At 31.0% G+C, this 18,925-nt stretch overlaps 1 protein-coding gene across 1 annotated transcript; it reads left to right on the top strand.

Moving 5' to 3' along the window:
- The first annotated feature begins 298 nt into the window (after positions 1-298).
- LOC127708111 (radical S-adenosyl methionine domain-containing protein 1, mitochondrial-like) lies at positions 299-18,925 on the top strand. The gene is made up of 16 exons (XM_052212960.1): positions 299-335; positions 4,409-4,549; positions 5,287-5,339; positions 5,575-5,681; positions 6,962-7,094; positions 7,648-7,693; positions 8,196-8,257; positions 8,695-8,800; positions 10,207-10,299; positions 11,804-11,854; positions 14,399-14,452; positions 15,771-15,834; positions 16,465-16,612; positions 17,115-17,169; positions 17,943-18,046; positions 18,691-18,925. The coding sequence occupies exons 2-16, from the start codon at positions 4,415-4,417 to the stop codon at positions 18,782-18,784; spliced, it is 1,305 nt and encodes a 434-aa protein (XP_052068920.1). The 5' UTR covers positions 299-335; positions 4,409-4,414; the 3' UTR covers positions 18,785-18,925.

Genomic DNA, 18,925 nt, shown 5'->3' with positions numbered 1-18,925 from the left:
AACAAAGTATAATCTTCCATTTTCGAACGTCAATGATTTCAAAAAAAAATTATTTCATATATGGTCTGCACTGAAAAAAATCTGAAATAACACCGGCAAAATAGCAAAACTCTATATACAAATCTAATTAATTGTATCTATTGTAAAATCGGTAGTGGTTAAGCTTATATCACTGATTAAAAGTCACAACATGTATAATGTAGAGGAAGATCTATTTCGTTGGTGTTCCTCATCTTGGGGATTTTTTTTGTAGCACTGTCATTTTCATATATTTTGCCGGCATTAGACACGTATCTCTCCCTTCTCTGTAGTCCCCGCAGTGAGAGAGGAAATCAGTAATTTCATGTTTTTCAGTTTCAGGGCTTGTTTTGTTGCTTGACAACGCTCTATTAATTCTAAATGAGACATGAAGGAATAGGGAATTCATAAGAATGTTTACATTAAATTGATATTTTATGATTTGAGATATGTTGTACGTAGAGGTCTTTGGAATGTGTTGGGATAATTCATAAATCGCCCAAATGGAATTTTTATAATTCGTTTGAGATATGAAAAATTGTGATAAGGTCATTATAAGGGGGAATCACTAAAGAGTTAGGCATTGATATTTTATATGCAGTTGGCACATTTCATTTCCAGGAGACTTGGGCCCAACCCAAGTGAATCCGGGTCCGTTCGCACCCAATCATGTTCACCCCCATGCACGTTCACCCCCCTTTCACTTTCGCACCCTACACATTCACACCCAAAGTCCGTTCGCACCCTACACGTTCGCGCCCAATTTTTATTGGTTTTGTGTTTAATAATTTGTAAGCGAGTTTTGGTAAGTGTATTGCTATAAATATATATTTTTTCATTGTTTCTAAATAAAGTGAGATTCTGGCAAGCTTTTTTTTTGTGTCATGGTAAATGTATTGTTATATAAACTTTTTTTTTTCATTGTTTTTAAATAAAGTGAGATTCTGACAACCAGTAATTTATTTATGTGTTGAATAATTTTTAATCATGTTTAGGTAAGTGTATTGCTCTCTCTATATATATAGATATATATAGAGCAATACACTTACCTATAAATATAAATTATTTTTTTTCATTGTTTCTAAATAAAGTGAGATTCTGACAACGTTTTTTTAGGTGTTGATAAAATCTTAATCATGTTTTGGTTAGTGTATTGCTATAAATATTTCTTTTTTATTGTTTCAAAAGAAATGGGATTCTGACAACGTTTTTTTTTATGTGTTGAATAATTCGTAATCATGTTTTGGATAGTGTATTGCTATAAATATTTTTTTTCATTGTTTATGAATATCGTGAGATTCTGACACACATGAGATCAAAGGAGCCAAGCTGTTATCACTACAATGTGATAATTATCTTTCATGTTTTTTATTTAAAATCTTCAAAGTTTTACTCATACCAAGCTAAATACATACAGTATTTACATTTAAAGCAAGTTAAAACAACCATGACAACAATCATGATTTTTAAACACTCAACAATAACACCATATTAGGCTGTGTATAAATACCAATTAGCAGTAATCATACATAATTAACATTTAATAATTAATCATCAAATCAATTTAAAACAATATTTCATTTAGAAATTCCCGAATTTCTATTTATGAAAATAAAAATTATTTTGATATAAACATCTACAAAACATCTAAAAATTTATCAGGTTTTTGAATAAAAAAAAGGGTGCGAACGTGTAGGGTGCGAACGGACCTAGGGTGCGAACGTGTAGGGTGCGAACGTGTATTGGGCGCAAACAGACCCGATACCAACCCAAGTCATGGTCTATTGACTCAAGGATTTGCATATTGCGATCTCACTATACAAATCCTTGATTGACTGAATCTTTTGCATAATTTTAAAAGATACATATGCTAGATATACAAAATATACTTACTTGAACTGTGATGACATGATAAAAGCTGTAAATTATCTCCTTGATAGCTTCTATGTAGGTTTCAGCAATATAGTTTATCTATAGGTTGTATGTATTCCTATAGGCACCAAATGCACCCCTTTAATCACAGATTTTTTCCTGTATTGTAATGAATCACAGTTTGTGGCCAAACTCAGTAAAGATCTGTCTTAATTCTATTTATTTGATAAATCGTGATTGTTTAAACACACTAATTAACTGGCAATGACATACAGGTACAAATTTAGCCTTTGACAGTTTCATCACCTCTGTTGATGATTTGGTTCAGCCTTCTGTCAAGAAGTTGTTGAAAGACGATTGAACAAGTACAAGATATTTTATGCAATATGAAAAGATCCACATGTGTTTCATTTCCTTATGTTTATGTACAGTACATTTACAATTGAACAACTTTGATTTCCTTTTAATATTTAATTGGACATAAAATAAATCACATATCTTGTTAAAAATGTTTTAGACATAAATATTTTTGAGTGTTATATTTTGACGAAAAACTATGCTCAAAATATCACATTATCACTCCCTAAAGCAAAACATGTAAGTTTTATATTATAATCTAATAATACATGTGCATGAAATGGAACAAAACCATCAGAATTTTCAATGTTTAGGTACAGTCAGATACATGTACATTGTAACAGTCTATAAAATGAACAGCCAAACTTAAATGATGAATGTATCCATGCAAAATTGAACTGTTAACAAATAATATTATTTACATTGAAATAACTTGTACATACATGCATGACACATACATGTATTGTATACATGTATGTTATTGACAGTTGCTTTTTTGCTTCATAATTATTACACACAAGTACATTTTGTGCTTGTATAGTCTTACTAATTAAATTCTTGTCGAAAACATATTAATATAATATGCACACTAAAGTGCAGAAAAGTCATCTGTGATGTCACTATGACATCATAAACATGTAGAACTACATTTTTTTTCAATTAGAACCAATATCAAGAACAAAATACCTTTTAACATGCTTGTCCTACAGTTGAGACTTGCAATAAGGATTTATGTTTTTAGTGATTGCGCTAATAGCACAATAAGGTCAAAATTTTCATAATTGCCTTATATTGCTAATTTGATAGGTGTGTTTTCTGTAGTTTGGGTATACACAAGGTCATTTTAATACACTGTACAATAGTCAGTGCAGTAAAAAATTTGAATGATTGCGCTTTTAAAAGTGCCCTTTTTAGTCAACTAGCGCCCTTCTGCCCAAAGATTCAAGCTTGAACACTGCTCTATAGAAAAAATTACAACTAAAGAGACAATTATTTATTCCCTATAGTTAATTTCCTTTTTTGGTGAGGCAATGGCATCCTTTTGTGAGTTCACACACAGTTCTACTTATATTTGGCTTCATGAGGCCAGAATATTTTGTAAATCCCAATGTGAATTCTAACCATCCCAACTGGACAAGGGCAAATAGGTATATCATTGATTTTCCACAGACAAATAAGCATTGGAAGAGTTTCAATCCTGCAGCCAGTCTTCATTAAAACTTTTCTTACTAATTAAATTGCATTTTGAACAAAAATAAACATTACAAACATATCTTCATTTACAACAGTTTTACATTTGAATAAAATAGATTGTAAGGATGGAATTATTTAGAACAAATTGGAAAGAAAAATTGAAAAGAGAGGTCACTATTAGATGTGTAGATTCTACTATCTCACCTGGAGGGATTCAATTTTTCTCTAATAAAATTTGTTAGATTTTTAAATGTAATGCTTGAAGACTATTTGAAACATTTGTAAATGTAACAATCCAGAGTGAAAGATTACCGTTTTGGATGTGATTGTGAGGCAGTAATAAAATCTGTTCTATAGTATTTTGCTCAATTTTTTTACAAACATGGTCATTCTATCCATGATCTAGAGAAAAAATGTGTTCCTTTTTTTTTTTACATCATACAGGCATGGTCACTTATTTAACCCCTCCATTAAATCAGCAAAATCAGACAACATTTGCAGTCATGATTAATTTTCATTTTTATAAAACTCAAAACAACCAATCTACAAATCACACATTGTTAAGAATACTAAAATGGTCATCAAAGTATAAATGAGGGTCGAAATGGGGGTGCCTTCATGATGAAGAATGGTAAAAAAATGTTGCCAAATGACGTTAACGGTAATTTTTAGTACTTGGCGTAAAAATGTACATTTTCTTTATGATGATAAAAAAATTGACTGATTTTGACGAATCACGTTCAATTCTTTCTAAAAACAATGTTAACGGATATTTATTTGAGACCTCTGACGTATCACAATAAGGATATTTTGAGGAATCACGATAAAATTTTAACAATTTGACACTTAACGGTAGCCGAAAATGATCATTTGACGCCTGACGGTAAAGGGCATTCCTACCCTCATAAATAGACACAGCATTAGAGAATTAGATTAATTTGATGTATTAACTTTTTCTTTCTTTCAGAAAATAATGAAACATATTAACCATTTGTATAAACTGCATGGATTAATTGCATCAGTGCTTCAACAGACAACTAGAAGACAGATTCAGTCACTGGCAGAAACTGCATGTAGTGTTCAAAACAAAGCAACACTTTATGTTCATGTATGTATTTACGTATTATAAAGTCAGTTTTTTTATTATTGTGTAAAGCTTCCCCTCTTTATTTGTTGATTGAAAGTTTACCTGTCGTGATAGATAATCAATTTAGTTGAAAAAAGGAGAAAAAGAACCAACACTTTACAAGAGAGCAAGGGAGGGAAATCTCAGATACCCTCAGGGACGATCTGAATGGGAAAGCCTTATCAGAGACAGGAAAAAAAGAGAAAAAAAAATTGGCAATCCAAAACCAATAAAAACAAAACACCAGGGCCAAAAATTAAAAAGATGATAGAACAAACAACAATAACAAAACACCACTCAGAAAACCAAAGACTGAGCAACACAAGCCCTATAAAATAACAGGATTGAAATTTCACTTTCACCTTTCATATGTTCAGACTGCATGTACCTTATTTTGTTCTCTTGTTGATGTTAGATTATAAATGTGTTTACATATGTAAGGAAACATATTGTTTTTGTTTTGTTCGTTTGGCAGTCCATCAATGACAAAAGTTTTGTCTAGAATTTCTATTTACTGATAGAACTTTTTTAACATAGTTTTTAAATAATCTTTGACTTTCTTGTTTTTTCAGTATTGCATAAGAACTTTATCACATATAAAACCAAATATCCTGCACGTTACAGTTGGCATTCATATTTAATTACTTTTTTTCTCAGTTTTAGTATGGTATACAATTGCACCAAATGAAAAAAAATACATATTTTTGCTTTATTTTCAGTGGCCATATTGTGCTAAGATGTGTTCATACTGTAACTTCAATAAATATATCAGGTATGTTGTACATGTAATTGTAATTGTAAGCTTTATTGTACCATTGATTTTAACTTAGCTATTTCCAATAGACCAAAAAATTTAAATTATTTTACTCAAAACGCAATGAACTAAAGCTGATTTAAAATATTCTTTTAGGCTTTGATTTTTGCTTTAATACAAACTCAGTAAGGCCATTTAAAAATTCCCTTGTTATCCATACTAATGATAACCATATTAAATGTTAATTTTACAGAAATCATGTAGATAATACTAGAATGACAAACTGTATGATGAAGGAAGTAGAGACTTTGATCAAAATAAGCGGAATAACTGAAATAAAATCTGTCTATTTTGGAGGTGGTAAGAACTTTGAATAACATTTACAATTTGTATGATGTCATTAAGATATAAAAAAAATCTGTTTTTCTCTAATATACTCATCACAGATACCAGGATTAAAATTTTGTAATGTATGGCAAGTGTAACTTGTGAAAGAGGACAAGATCTATTATTTTGATGGTGATATTTTGTGTGATAAGGGTATAATTTTAACTGAAATTTGAATGTCTGATGTTTGACATCACAATAAATGCTGTTGTGACATCAAAGAAAAGGCGCTTCTACATGTTTTTGTGAAAAATACATAGATTTTTGTTAATTTTCAGATTGCTTTTGAACCTTCAAATATAGAGCACATGCAGGTACAAACTAAATAATTTAAAACAATATTGAACTATATTAACAACACTTTTAATGTAAACTTTTTGTGGTACTTGCAGGTGCTCAATATTTCTGACCCCCAAGGGTGACTGGGGAATAGAAGTATGGTCACCATTGGTCTTCCTCCGACTGGCAGTAAAACCCTTGCTAAAGTGGGGCGTCTGTTTGGCTGTGCGGGATGTACAAATTTGCAGCCATGTCCGGTCAGAATGGGGACGTTAAATCCCATGCCTCGTGTAACGAGAGTGCCACGCTCTTTGCACGTTAAGAACCCTTGCAACAACTCTTTGAGGGGTCCGTAGGTGACCTGTTGCAAGGCTAAATTTCTGTCCCTATCCAATATACCTTCATTTCCCGTGGCAGTCTAAATTTCTCCGACCTTAATCCCGGACGCCCCTATTACAGAACCTACCTATTGTATTTATTGTTAATTTGTTCTCGTCCTGATTATGCATGAAGTATTTGCCACTGGACGTTAAGCAACCAACAATCAATCAATCAATATTTCTGAATCATAAAAAAAGTGTGAAAATATGTAAATTTTGGTTTAGTAATATATTATTGAAAGGTACAAGATGACATGGATTCAACCAACATGGCAACTTCCATTAGGGTTTATACTAGGCATGTGTGAAAGACAGAAAAACTGAATTTTACAATTTGGATTCACTTGTATAGATTTTTTATATTGATTTTTCTACTGAAGTGAGGACTTCGTTCTCTATCATATATACACAATTTCAGTGCTTTTCCTTTTGAAAATATTTTTACCAATACGCCAGCCTTAAAAATCCTTTTGGCAATCATTTACAATTTCAGTTGATTTCATGCTTCATTTCATGCTTCATGTCCATCACATGTATTAAGAAAATGATTATAAAAGTCATCTGTCAGACTAGATTCTACATTTTATTATTCAGGTACTCCAAGTCTGGCAGAAACTGGAATGATTGCATCTGTGATACAGGCTGTTCAGAGTAGTGTTACTCTGCCTGAAAATGCAGAGATTACCTTAGAAGCTAATCCCACAACTACAGAGAGAGCCAAATTAAAGTAAAATATATATGTAGTGGTAACAATCACTTGTTTTTATATATGTAATGAAATAGACTTGTATGAAATATATATTTTTTTCTCATTAAAAAAAGCACGTGTAAATATTTTTAGATAGTTTATAACGGACATATCCAAGAGGTTCTTGTTAAACACTGATAATTTGTAGGAATATGAATATGAAAAAAGGATATATCAATGAGACAGCAACCCTAGACCCATAAAAATCTGAAATTTGAATCTTTTTTTGAAGATGAAATTGTCTGTGATATCACTTAACTGAAATAATTACTGTAATTTTCCATTAACTTAATAGAAAAACAAAGGATATATTGGGGTATCCATCCATGACACAAAAGTCAGAACATTATCAGCAAAAAACACACAAAAAGCAAAGGAACAGCAGTATTTTTGCTGTTTCTCATCTTAAATTCACACTGAGGCCTCCAACACGGAGCAAAAAACACTCTCGCCTCACTGTAAGTTTAAGACGGCCCCTAGCACCGGTTTGAGCAGAATTCTCTTGTCTGATTTCTACATATTGATGTTTTAGGGAATTTAAAGATGCTGGGGTTAACAGATTATCAATTGGTGTTCAGGTAATGTATTTGTATTTGTCTTTGGATTTTAAGACATGAAAAATCTGTTTATTAATTTGGGCAATAACCCGAGAATTGTTCAACCAATCCTGTGCCTCTAACATCATAAAATCTGACATGTTTGGCAGAAGACCTTACGACATGACGCCTCATTTAAAAGGACCTATGAATTATGAATTTTCAGGAACGTGTGAACAAATGGGATGGGGATGTCTGTTTTAACTTGCTGTACAGTGACTTGTGACCTGAGGCAATTTTTAAATGTGACCATGTGACCTAAGGGCCCTTCTGGAGCCCCATTCTTAAAAATATTTTATGTTGTTGTAGTTCCATTACAAAAATGAGTCAAGTATGATTTTCAATTTTGTCTTTTAGGAGTTATGGTCCTTGATTTCTTCAATGATAACACGAATCAATTTAATGAAAATTAGTTTGCTGTCGTTTTGACAGCTGCTTATCGTCTCTTTAATTTAAGAACATTTGTTTTTCTTTATTTTTATAGAGCCTTTACAATGAAGATTTAGAATTTCTAGGCAGACAGCATTCTGTTGAAGATGCAATAAGGTAAATTTTACAAAGTAAAAAATTTTGGGTGATGAGAATGATCAAGTTATAGGTTGCTACTATAAAAAGGTAAGAAGAATATTTGTAGTCTTATCTTCAACTGTATTTTGTAATCACATCATGACTATGTTTGATGTTTATACAGTATAAATGACATTTTTATACTTCATACAATTTTGTACTGTGATAATTTTACTACTTTTTGGTACATGTATATTTAAATTTTTGACAAATAATTGGAAATTTCAGTTATTAGTTTTTTAGCGTTAATTTTTGGCATTGACATTTGGTATTACAATAAAAGTATGCAAATACAATTTCCTGGTCTTTTGCAAGAAAAATTATGAAATATGGTCAACTTTTGAAATATTTTTGCCTATATTTATGTTCTGATATAGCAATGAGAAAATATTAACACATAAATTATATATAATAAGGTGTATATCTGATGCTAAGGATTTGTATCCAGGTGATGTTTCCATAGATATCATATTTGGTAGACCTAACCAAACAGTAGAGAAATGGAACAAAGAATTACAACAGGTAAGCTATATGTAAATATTTATACATAACTCTCTACATTGTCCCGTTTTTTTTTTCATATCATATTACTATAAAACAATGTAATATACTATTATAGCCTTTGTATGAGGTCGATACAAGGATATATTGACCTGAAAGAAGTATATTGACTGAGGACGAAGTCCGAGGTCGATATACTTCTTTGGGTCGATATATCCTGTATTGACCTCATCAATAGGCTATAATTGTTATATTATTAATTTCCGACCATATTTGTATCAAAATCCTGATTTGATTTTTAATGATTTTGTTGGAATTTTATAGATATCATATTGTCTCCTAGACAATAAAAACACATAAGTTGTTATTGTTATTTCATTTACTTTTTTTTTTTTACATCTTATGTATATGAAGATTTTTTTTCTTCAAATAATCGATCATAGATATTTTTTTATAAAACTTTTAACCATTGAATATCATGAAATTCATTACATGACGTCACCAAGTATATCGGTTTTTAGATATACTAAAAATAACTGTGCAATATGCTTTTTGCTGTACAATATGCTTTTTGCTATCCGCCGTTTTCTCTCTACCTTCGAAAATACAGTTTAACATGTGACTATCTCGAAAAGAATCAAATTAGTTAAAAAATACGAATTAATAATATTAAAGATTATTGTCTGAACAAAACAAAACAGAGATGTATGGTCTGCTTAGGTAATCAGAGGAAAGTTAATATTTTAATACTTTTAACCATTTTTTGACCTAATTGCGTATAAAGACACCTTGTCAGCGCAACTCATTTGATACCATTAGATAGAAAGCTTTCATATTCAGTAGCATTAATTGTTATCAATTGTAATTCAATTATTAGGTCAATTCAATACTGTCATTTTGATTTGACATTTTCTGCTGACAGGAGTTATTGGACTTTGACTATCCTTTGTGTATAACAACATGACTGTTTTCAAAAGTACACAGTGATAGGGGACATATTACTATGGCTTAGTAATCTTGTTCAAATTATATATTGAGTAGTTTTGTATACATGAGTAAAGTTACCCTTTTTGCAATAATAATAAACATAGACAGCTGTCTTAAAGGTAGTGACTTATACTCAGCAGAGTTTAAAGTATCCTGATAGGTATTTAGCATCACTGTGTTGGTGTTAGGTCTATAAATAGCAAGGATGCACACATTTATCTCACTCTCCCACCATTTATGCAAAAATTAGAAACACAATATGCTGTCAATGTCATGTTTTGTTAATACCTTCAAGTCAGGCATGAAATATTTAAAAAATAAATGCCTTGAGAGGAATCGGGTATCTATAAGCAGGTGTATATATCCTTCAATCATTTCTCCTTTAGTATTTGTATTTGTGAGTTAAAACTTTGTTATTAATACTTAGTTATATATTTCAGTTATTGTCATTGTGTGATGACCATATATCACTGTACCAACTAACAGTTGAAAGGGGTACTCCATTGTTTAAATGGGTCCAGAATAAAATTGTGGTAAGTTCTTTATAGTTAATTTAAATTTACAGAAAGACCAAATTCAGATGCTATTAAATCCTTGAACAATATATTAGGAAGGGAAGATAGTAGGACATTTTCTATCTTTAAAACACAAACTTGTTTCAAATTATAGTCTATGCCCATCTGGAAAATAATTTATGTATTATCTTATACTGTACACTCAGAACCATGATTTTAGAAAGGTTTCAGGTGTAAATACTTGGTGAGCAATATAAATCAGAAATATCTAAAGCCAACATTTACTGTAATTTTAGAAATTATTCCAATGATTTTTTTTAAGGCAAATAGTGCGACTTGGTGATTATCACAATAATAAAACTTGCATTCTGATATCTAATACATATATCTGTATGCAGATTTTCCTGAAATTGCAATAATTATTTTTCACATTGTTGTCCATTCTTCAAAACTCACAAAAATAAATGCACACAATAACTTCTGAATTTACAGTACTTAAGAAGTTAAAACCTTGTTGTTTGTAAGACTTACAAAATTCATCAAAAGAATTTATCTGAAGGTAACTACCAGTAATAGATTGCTGCCAATGTTTAAAGCTTGACAGAAGATAGCACATTCATACAATTATCCTTTTGTAATGCACAAATTAATGAAAAGAAAAAGCAGTTGTTGTTGTCAGAAGTTGGATGGTCTAGAGCTAGAGTATAGACTGGGGGGGGGGGGGGAATTTAGAATTTGATACATTATATAAACATTTGTCTATTTTTTAGGACAGCATATTAACCTTTACATTTTTTTGGTATTATTTAGTTGTTACATTGACATAAACATCCCATCTCCTTCATACACATGATTATCAATTTCTACATAAACCTCCCATCTCCTTCCTACACATGATTATCAATTTCTACATAAACCTCCCATCTCCTTCATGCAATAGATTATCAATTTCTACATAAATCTCCCATCTCCTTCATACACATGATTATCAATTTCTACTTAAACCTATCTCCTTCATGCAAATGATTATCAATTTCTACATAAACCTCCCATCTCCTTCATGCAAATGATTATCAATTTCTACATAAACCTACCATCTCCTTCATACACATGATTATCAATTTCTACATAAACCTCCCATCTCCTTCATACACATGATTATCAATTTCTACATAAACCTCCCATCTCCTTCATACCTTCATACACATGATTATCAAATTCTACATAAAACTCCCATCTCCTTCATACACATGATTATCAATTTCTACTTAAACCTCCCATCTCCTTCATGCACATGATTATCAATTTCTACATAAACCTCCCATCTCCTTCATGCACATGATTATCAATTTCTACATAAACCTCCCATCTCCTTCATGCACATGATTATCAATTTCTACAAATACCATGAAAAACTGATATAATAATAGAAAATTGTTAAGAGTTTAGTATACATAATTACCAGTATTTATGTACATTATGTACAGAAGTTAAGATTTTGGGTTTTTCTTTGTAATTACAGATCCTGCCTGATGATGAAGTAATGGCAGACCTGTATGAGACTGCTGTTGAGGTATGATAAAATATACATTGTAAAAATGAATATGCCTTTCAGGCGACACAAATAAATATGTGATAATTGTAAAATAGTTCAACATTTCTAATTTTGTGATAATGAAACTCAATCAAGATATTGATGAGAGAAATTCATTCAAAATTAAAAGGACCAGATAAAAAGTAAAGATGCTATCAAGGAGGCAACACAGTCATAACAGATTTACCGATGGTTTGACAGACAGGTCAAAAACAATATGTACACTCTTAAAGATTTTCTGATAATGCTTATGATAAAATTGAAAATGGAAATGGGGAATGTGTCAAAGAGACAACAACCCGACCAAAGAGCAGAAAACAGTCGAAGGCCACCAATCGGTCTTCAACACAGCGAGAAAATCCCGCACCCTGAGGCGGGCTTCAACTGGCCCCTAAACAATAATGTGTACTAGTTCAAGGAAATGGACGTCACACTAAACTCCAAAACATATAAATGAACTAAAATTACAAAACATACAAGACTAACAAAGGCCAGAGGCTCTTGACTTGGGACAGGCGCAAAAATGCGGCGGGGTTAAACATGTTTTGTGAGATGTCAATCCTCCCCCTATACCTCTAGCCAATGTAGAATAATCAAACACACAGCAATATGCACAGGAAAACTCAGTTTAAAAGAAGTCCGAGTCCGATGTCAGAATAGGTAACAAAAGAAGCTAAGCAAAATGACAATGATACATAAATTAACAAAGGACTACTAGCAGTTACTGACATGCCAGCTCCAGACCTCAGTTAAACTGATTGAAAGATTATGTCTTCATCATATGAAAATCAAGCGCAATCCCTCCCGTTTATAGGGGTTTAGTATCATACCATCATAAAATATGCGAGAAGAGCATAACCCGTATCAAGCCAACAACTGGTTTTAGAATAAATGTGTTTATTTCCGATGCAAAGACCCTATGAGTGAATCAATATTAATACCAAAATATGCCATCTTTAATCACCTGACAACAGTATCGTAACTATATCCCTTCTGAATAAGTCTGTTTAAAGGTTTGGTTAGCTTTTGAGGTGAATGTCAACATTTTTGTGCATTGTATAGATTATTACCATAAAAGATTGGATGTGAAATACCTGAACCTATAAGATGTCTGTATGTTGATTTATCACCATCTAAAAATGGATAATTAACAATAGGAAATGAAAAATCATCTCTTTTATCATAAAGGAGTAGGTCCGGTATGACCCCTTTTTGGCCCCAAAATATAGCATTTTTACAAATTTGTTGAAATGTAAACTTTTAGCTATTCATTTGAAAGAAGAATACTTCTGTTCCATGAATATAGGCTGTTTTTGACAATACAATGCACATGCATCAGGTACTAGCATCATAAATTCATGCAGTATTACTGAAATCTTTACAATTTTAGCATTTGTGCTAATTTTAAGATGGTTTTTGTCAAAAATGGAAGTGGCCACAATTGTGTTCAGTCTTAATATTTAAATATATGTTGTATTTGATGATAATACATAACATATAAAAAGGTTGAGACTGAACACGAATGCGGCCACTTCCATTTTAGACAAAAACTATCTGGAAAGTGACGTATTTTGGCATATTTGATAGATTTTTCATACTCAAGCTTGAATTTTTGCTTCTTTCATGACCAATCAGTTCAAATATTTTACATTAACTAATTGAATCAACTGAATTAGACACTTAAGTGTTTAAAAAATGTAAAAACTCTTTCATCAGATGTACTTTGAATTTTAGGCCAAAACTAGCCCTTACCGGACCTTCACCTTTTGATATTAAGCTTCCTGTTAAAGATATAGATATCAAGATCCAGGAAAGGGCAGTGTTCATTGTTAGTATTAGCTTTATTTAAAGTCAGTTCAGCAGGATACATCTCTTTAGTGTACACACTGAAGTCGTCATTATTGAGAGCCAATATCCAGATATCTAAAAGTGTTATTAAATTTTTGTATCAGATGTTGTTTCGATGGGTCTTTGCTGATTTTAGTCATAAATTGTAAATCATAACAATACAGAAACAGGTCCGCAATAAGTGGTGCACAGTTAGTCCCCATTAGAATTTTGATAACTTGATGATATACGGAATCTCCATAGCGAACAAAAATGTTATCTAGTAAAAATTCAAGGGCAGTAATCGTATCAAAGCAGGTCCAACTGACATAGTTCTTTTGTCTGTCGTAACTAAAAAATTACCTAAAAGAGTTAGAACATATATATTCGCATTCTGACTTTTTAAATGCCCATTTAATTAGGTGTGTGAATTTTTTCTTAATAAGATTATGAGGCAAAGTGGTATATAGAGTAGAAAAATCAAAACTTTGAACAGATTCGAAATCACCAATATCAGCATGCAATTTATCAAGTACTTCCAACGAATTTTTAACACTCCAAAAGTATTTAATTCCACTATTTTCAAAGGCCTTATTTGAACAATTTATTACCAGGTGTTTATATATTATAATTGTTTGTAGACATATATGCATATAAATTGTGTTTATTTCATAAAATTCTGCTTCTATTTAATAGGTTCTTGAAAGTAGAGGATTTGACCAATATGAAGTTTCTAATTTTGCCAAAAATGTAAGTTAAGATTCTACAAGTTGTCATTAGGGAAGAGATAATAATTAATAAAGTATTGTTTGACAAAATGTATTTGGATTTTAACACAGTATTATGAACCATGAAATACAGGTCAAGTTTGTTTTTGACATTTACTGTTCTAGAGTTATGCCCTTAATTATACCCAATGCAATGGGTTGCGGAGGGTATAATGTTTTTGACCCGTCAGTCCGTCTGTCAGTCCGTCAGTCCGTCCGTCAGTCCTGTTTCTTGTCATCGCAACTCCTCTCAAACCACCCAACAGAATTTCACGAAACCTTTTTAGATAATAAGGACATACTATGTAGTTGTGCATATCAACAGGAAATTGCGATTTAATTTTTTTTCTAGGAGTTACGCCCCTTTGAACTTATTTACTTTAATGTACTACTGCAACAGCTAGTTTGTCATCTCAACTCCTCTGAAACCACACAACAGAATTTCATGAAACCTTTTTAGATAATAAGGACATACTATGTAGTTGTGCATATCTACAGGAAATTACGATTCATTTTTTTTTCTAGGAGTTACGCCCCTTTGAACTTATTTGCTTCAATGTACTACTGCAACTCCTCTGAAACCACATAACAGAGTTTCATGAAACCTTTTTAGATAATAAAGACATACTATGTTGTTGTGCATAATGACAGGAAATTGCGATTCAATTTTTTTTCTAGGAGTTACGCCCCTTTGAACTTATTTGCATCAATGTACTTCTGCAACAGTTTGTCATCGCAACTCCTCTGAAACCACACAACAGAATTTCATGAAACTTTGTAGATAATAAGGACATACTATGTAGAAGTGCATATTGACAGGATATTATGATTTCTTATACAATTTTTTTTTTTCTTACACTTATTTTATTTCTCCAATGACAATGTGGGGACGTGGGGTATGTGAGCGCGCTCACTAAGGTTCTTTAATTATCTAATGAATTGGGGAGTGTTTTTTTTATTCACAATGATAACTAAAGTACCATTTAACAGAATCTTTTAAAATTTTAATAAAATGTCATCTACCATAATATACCGGTCAAATTTTATTTAGACAGTGGAAATTACTGTTTAAGAGTTTAGTTTTCTTAGGGCAGGGATACCGGTACATGTGATCACTAAATCAAATCAATTTATTCTAGTTTATCCTGTTTTGATAAGGTGTATTTCCTTGGCTTCTTATTTGAGATTTCTGTGGTAGAGTGTCCACACTTGATTTTGATAAACTCTTGACTAGGTTCAATCATTTCTATTTCTTTACACTACCTTTCTTGTCATTATTAAATACACCCTTTATATTTCAGGGTAAAGTAGGAAGGCACAATAAAGTATACTGGGAAGGTGAAGATTATATAGGTGTTGGTCCAGGTACACAGTAACATGACATATTTACTATTAACAATCACTACTTACCGTTAAATGTCTGTTTACAAATTGAAAAATAAGAAGATGTTGTATAAATGCCAATGAGAAAACTCTCCACTAGAGACCAAGTGACTGTTCATGTGAAATAACTGAAAATTTCAAGAGATTTTGATAATATATCTCAGAAAAATATATTTGAAAACGATAACTGTACAAAAATTTAGATATAGTACAGAGGAATATTTCCAAAAAATATTAAACACGTCTTTCAAAAGAGTCTTAATAAATTGCTTCTTTATTGATATGTCACTTATTGTTGCAGACCATAAAAAATCTTAAAGCTAATTACAATCAAATTGAAATATATTTTAAAAACTATATCTTAAAAAACATGAAATAAAAAATGTTATTTGAAATAGGTAGCTGTACAAAAATCATGTAACATCTAATCTATGAGCCGACTGTTGTAGTTGATTTCAGTGCTAAAAATATGGAATTTAAAGTTTTTATATGTGTTATACAGAATTTAAAAAAAGACATACCAAATATTATAGTATATTGGAGGAAAATTTTGCATTTGAACTTCAAGTCTTTCAAGCCAGACTGATTACAATGATATTAAATCTTTTTTAGGAGCACATGGCAGATTCACACCATATTCACAAGGGAAACATCAAAGAGAGGCTAGAGTACAGATATTAGAACCAAACAGATGGATGACTGAGGTAGAAAATCAAGGTCATGGTACAAAACTGGCCAAACCACAAAATCAGTTGGAACAGTAAGGATTAAATGACTTTTTAGTTCAGCTGGATGCTTCTGCTTCACTTGACTCTCCTTGAATAGCTGTGAATTTTTAACTTTTAAATCTTGGTGAGAGGGGGGTCAAGCTTCAATAGATGGTGCCATTTTGAAAACTTGTTGATTTTGTCCATTTCTTGACCTTTTAATTGACCTCAGTCAATGTTCAAACTTTTATTGAATGGAGTTTCAGATAGTTAACTTTATTTGTAAGAACCTTTCAGCTGTCAAAACATCATGCTCTCTTGAGAATCAATAGAGCTTCTAGTTTCAATAACTGTTATTGAATTAAGACACCAACGCTTTGTAAGAAATTACAAATCAAGCTGGAGCCTTTCCCACCTAAAAGTAGTTCTGTTTAAAAAGTATCAACAGTTATACAATTCATCAAATTTAATAACAAATTTTAAGTAGATTCCAATATGATTTATGTGCAAGTAGCAATGAAATAGTAATAACAGTAGATTAATTCTTTATTTCAGGTTAGAAGAGTTGTTAGTTATGGGTTTAAGAACAAAAGATGGTATAAAACATGAGGTATTTCAATAAGAATTATAACCTTTTTGACAACACAATAACCTATTTTATAGGCTTTTCAATTTTTTATTACATTCCCTAAAAACTTCATGGGGGAGTATATAGTCACTGCTTTATCCATAAGTCTGTTATTTCAAGATAATAATATAAGTTTACTTTTACAGACCTCATTCTACTTAGATCTGTGAAATATAATTACAGGCTATGTTGAATCTCATTACCAATACTGGTTCAGGAGTTTGGCTTCTTAAAAATGAGAAACAGAAAATTTCATAGTGATTTCTTTGAGGAAAAAACAGTATTTGAAAATAACTAAAACATTTGGACATAAAGAACAAATTTTTTTAGTTTCTAAATAAGATTATAAAAGGAATGGGTTTTGTATACATAATTTTTTAAAGATATGATTTGTCTAAATCAAATTATGTACCGTGAAAATTTCAAACAAATGAAATATATAGTCAAATCATATCTTGGAAATTTATTTTTTTTGCATTTTGTCCTTTGAAGAGGCAATTTATTTTCGCTTTTTTTCTATCTTTCCTGATGTATTCCTATAAGAGAAGATTCCAAGTTTGATAATATACAAAGATTATTTTTCTACTATCGAAAGTGGCATAGATGAATTAAAACTCATCAGTGATGCTGGAATGAAAAAAAAATACAAGGCCAAATCAAGTATTGATACATGGAATTTATGAAGCATAAAAATCTTTTATTATATTTGAAATGGTAATAATTAACTCCTAATTGTTATATCTTAAATATTACAGACTTGGAAGAAAAGATACAGTTCTAAATCAATGACTGATTTATTTTATAACCAGGATATCCTCAGCCAGTATGTCAACTCTGGATTGTTACATTTTGACAAGAGGTATAACTAGCTTTATACAAATAGTTGAAATAATTGTTTAAAAATGCATTATAAAACTTTGATTAATTTATATAAACATAAGAAAACTGACCAAAGGAGAAATCATTTACTATGTTTTCGATGAATCAAAATGTATTGGTTAACTTGGATGCAGTTCAGTTTTGTTATTGATTTGACAAGTATTTTATTACACTTCCATAGTTTGTGATATGAAATATTTTAATGGTTTTCTACAAAAGTGTGACTGTCAGGGTGAATTATATTTTGTCCTAGTGTAGTAGAAACGTCTCATTTATGTGTTTTGTATGCAGAATGAGTGGAATTGATGGGTTTAAAAGTCATGAAATATATTGAAGAATGTTAAGTAAATAGTTGCTTTCTATTAAATATTAAATATTAAATAAGTTTGTACAATGTGTATTGTTCAGCCATATTAGGGAATTTCTTATAAAAGAAAAGTATGAGTTACAAAACATTAATCCAAAAATGTCCACAATCTTGATTCATTCATCCCACATTTGTTTCATTACTTATAAATATGTATTGTTTGAAAGATTGTTAATTACATTTTTCAACTCTCAGTGTTTGAAGATGAAATATCACAATACTATATAATGCTTTACTGGTTTATTTTTATGTTTTAGTGGCATGAGAGCATCAAAGAAGGCTCTTGCTGTTCTTAACCCTATTGTACAAGATTTGTTGAATTTATTAAATGATCACTGGTCAGGTGGCTGATGGCGGTATGGTCACCTATTGGATTTCAAAACCACAATGGCAGAAAGTTTTCATTCTTAATGTCTGCTCGCAGCCCTTCAAGTATGTGCTGATGGATTATAAGAGATGGAAATAAAAAAGAAAATAAAACCTATCCCTCAA

Source organism: Mytilus californianus, unplaced genomic scaffold, assembly GCF_021869535.1.
Source record: "Mytilus californianus isolate M0D057914Y unplaced genomic scaffold, xbMytCali1.0.p SCAF_7, whole genome shotgun sequence".
NCBI lineage: Eukaryota > Metazoa > Mollusca > Bivalvia > Mytilida > Mytilidae > Mytilus > Mytilus californianus.
This window is presented reverse-complemented; position numbering and strand designations above follow the sequence as displayed.

Coding starts and splice junctions, on each gene's coding strand:
- LOC127708111 (XM_052212960.1), top strand. CDS start 4,415: ATGAAACATATTAACCATTTGTATAAACTGCATGGATTAATTGCATCA. Junction 5,340..5,574: donor AACTTCAATAAATATATCAG/GTATGTTGTACA, acceptor TTAATTTTACAG/AAATCATGTAGATAATACTA. Junction 16,613..17,114: donor CCACAAAATCAGTTGGAACA/GTAAGGATTAAA, acceptor TCTTTATTTCAG/GTTAGAAGAGTTGTTAGTTA.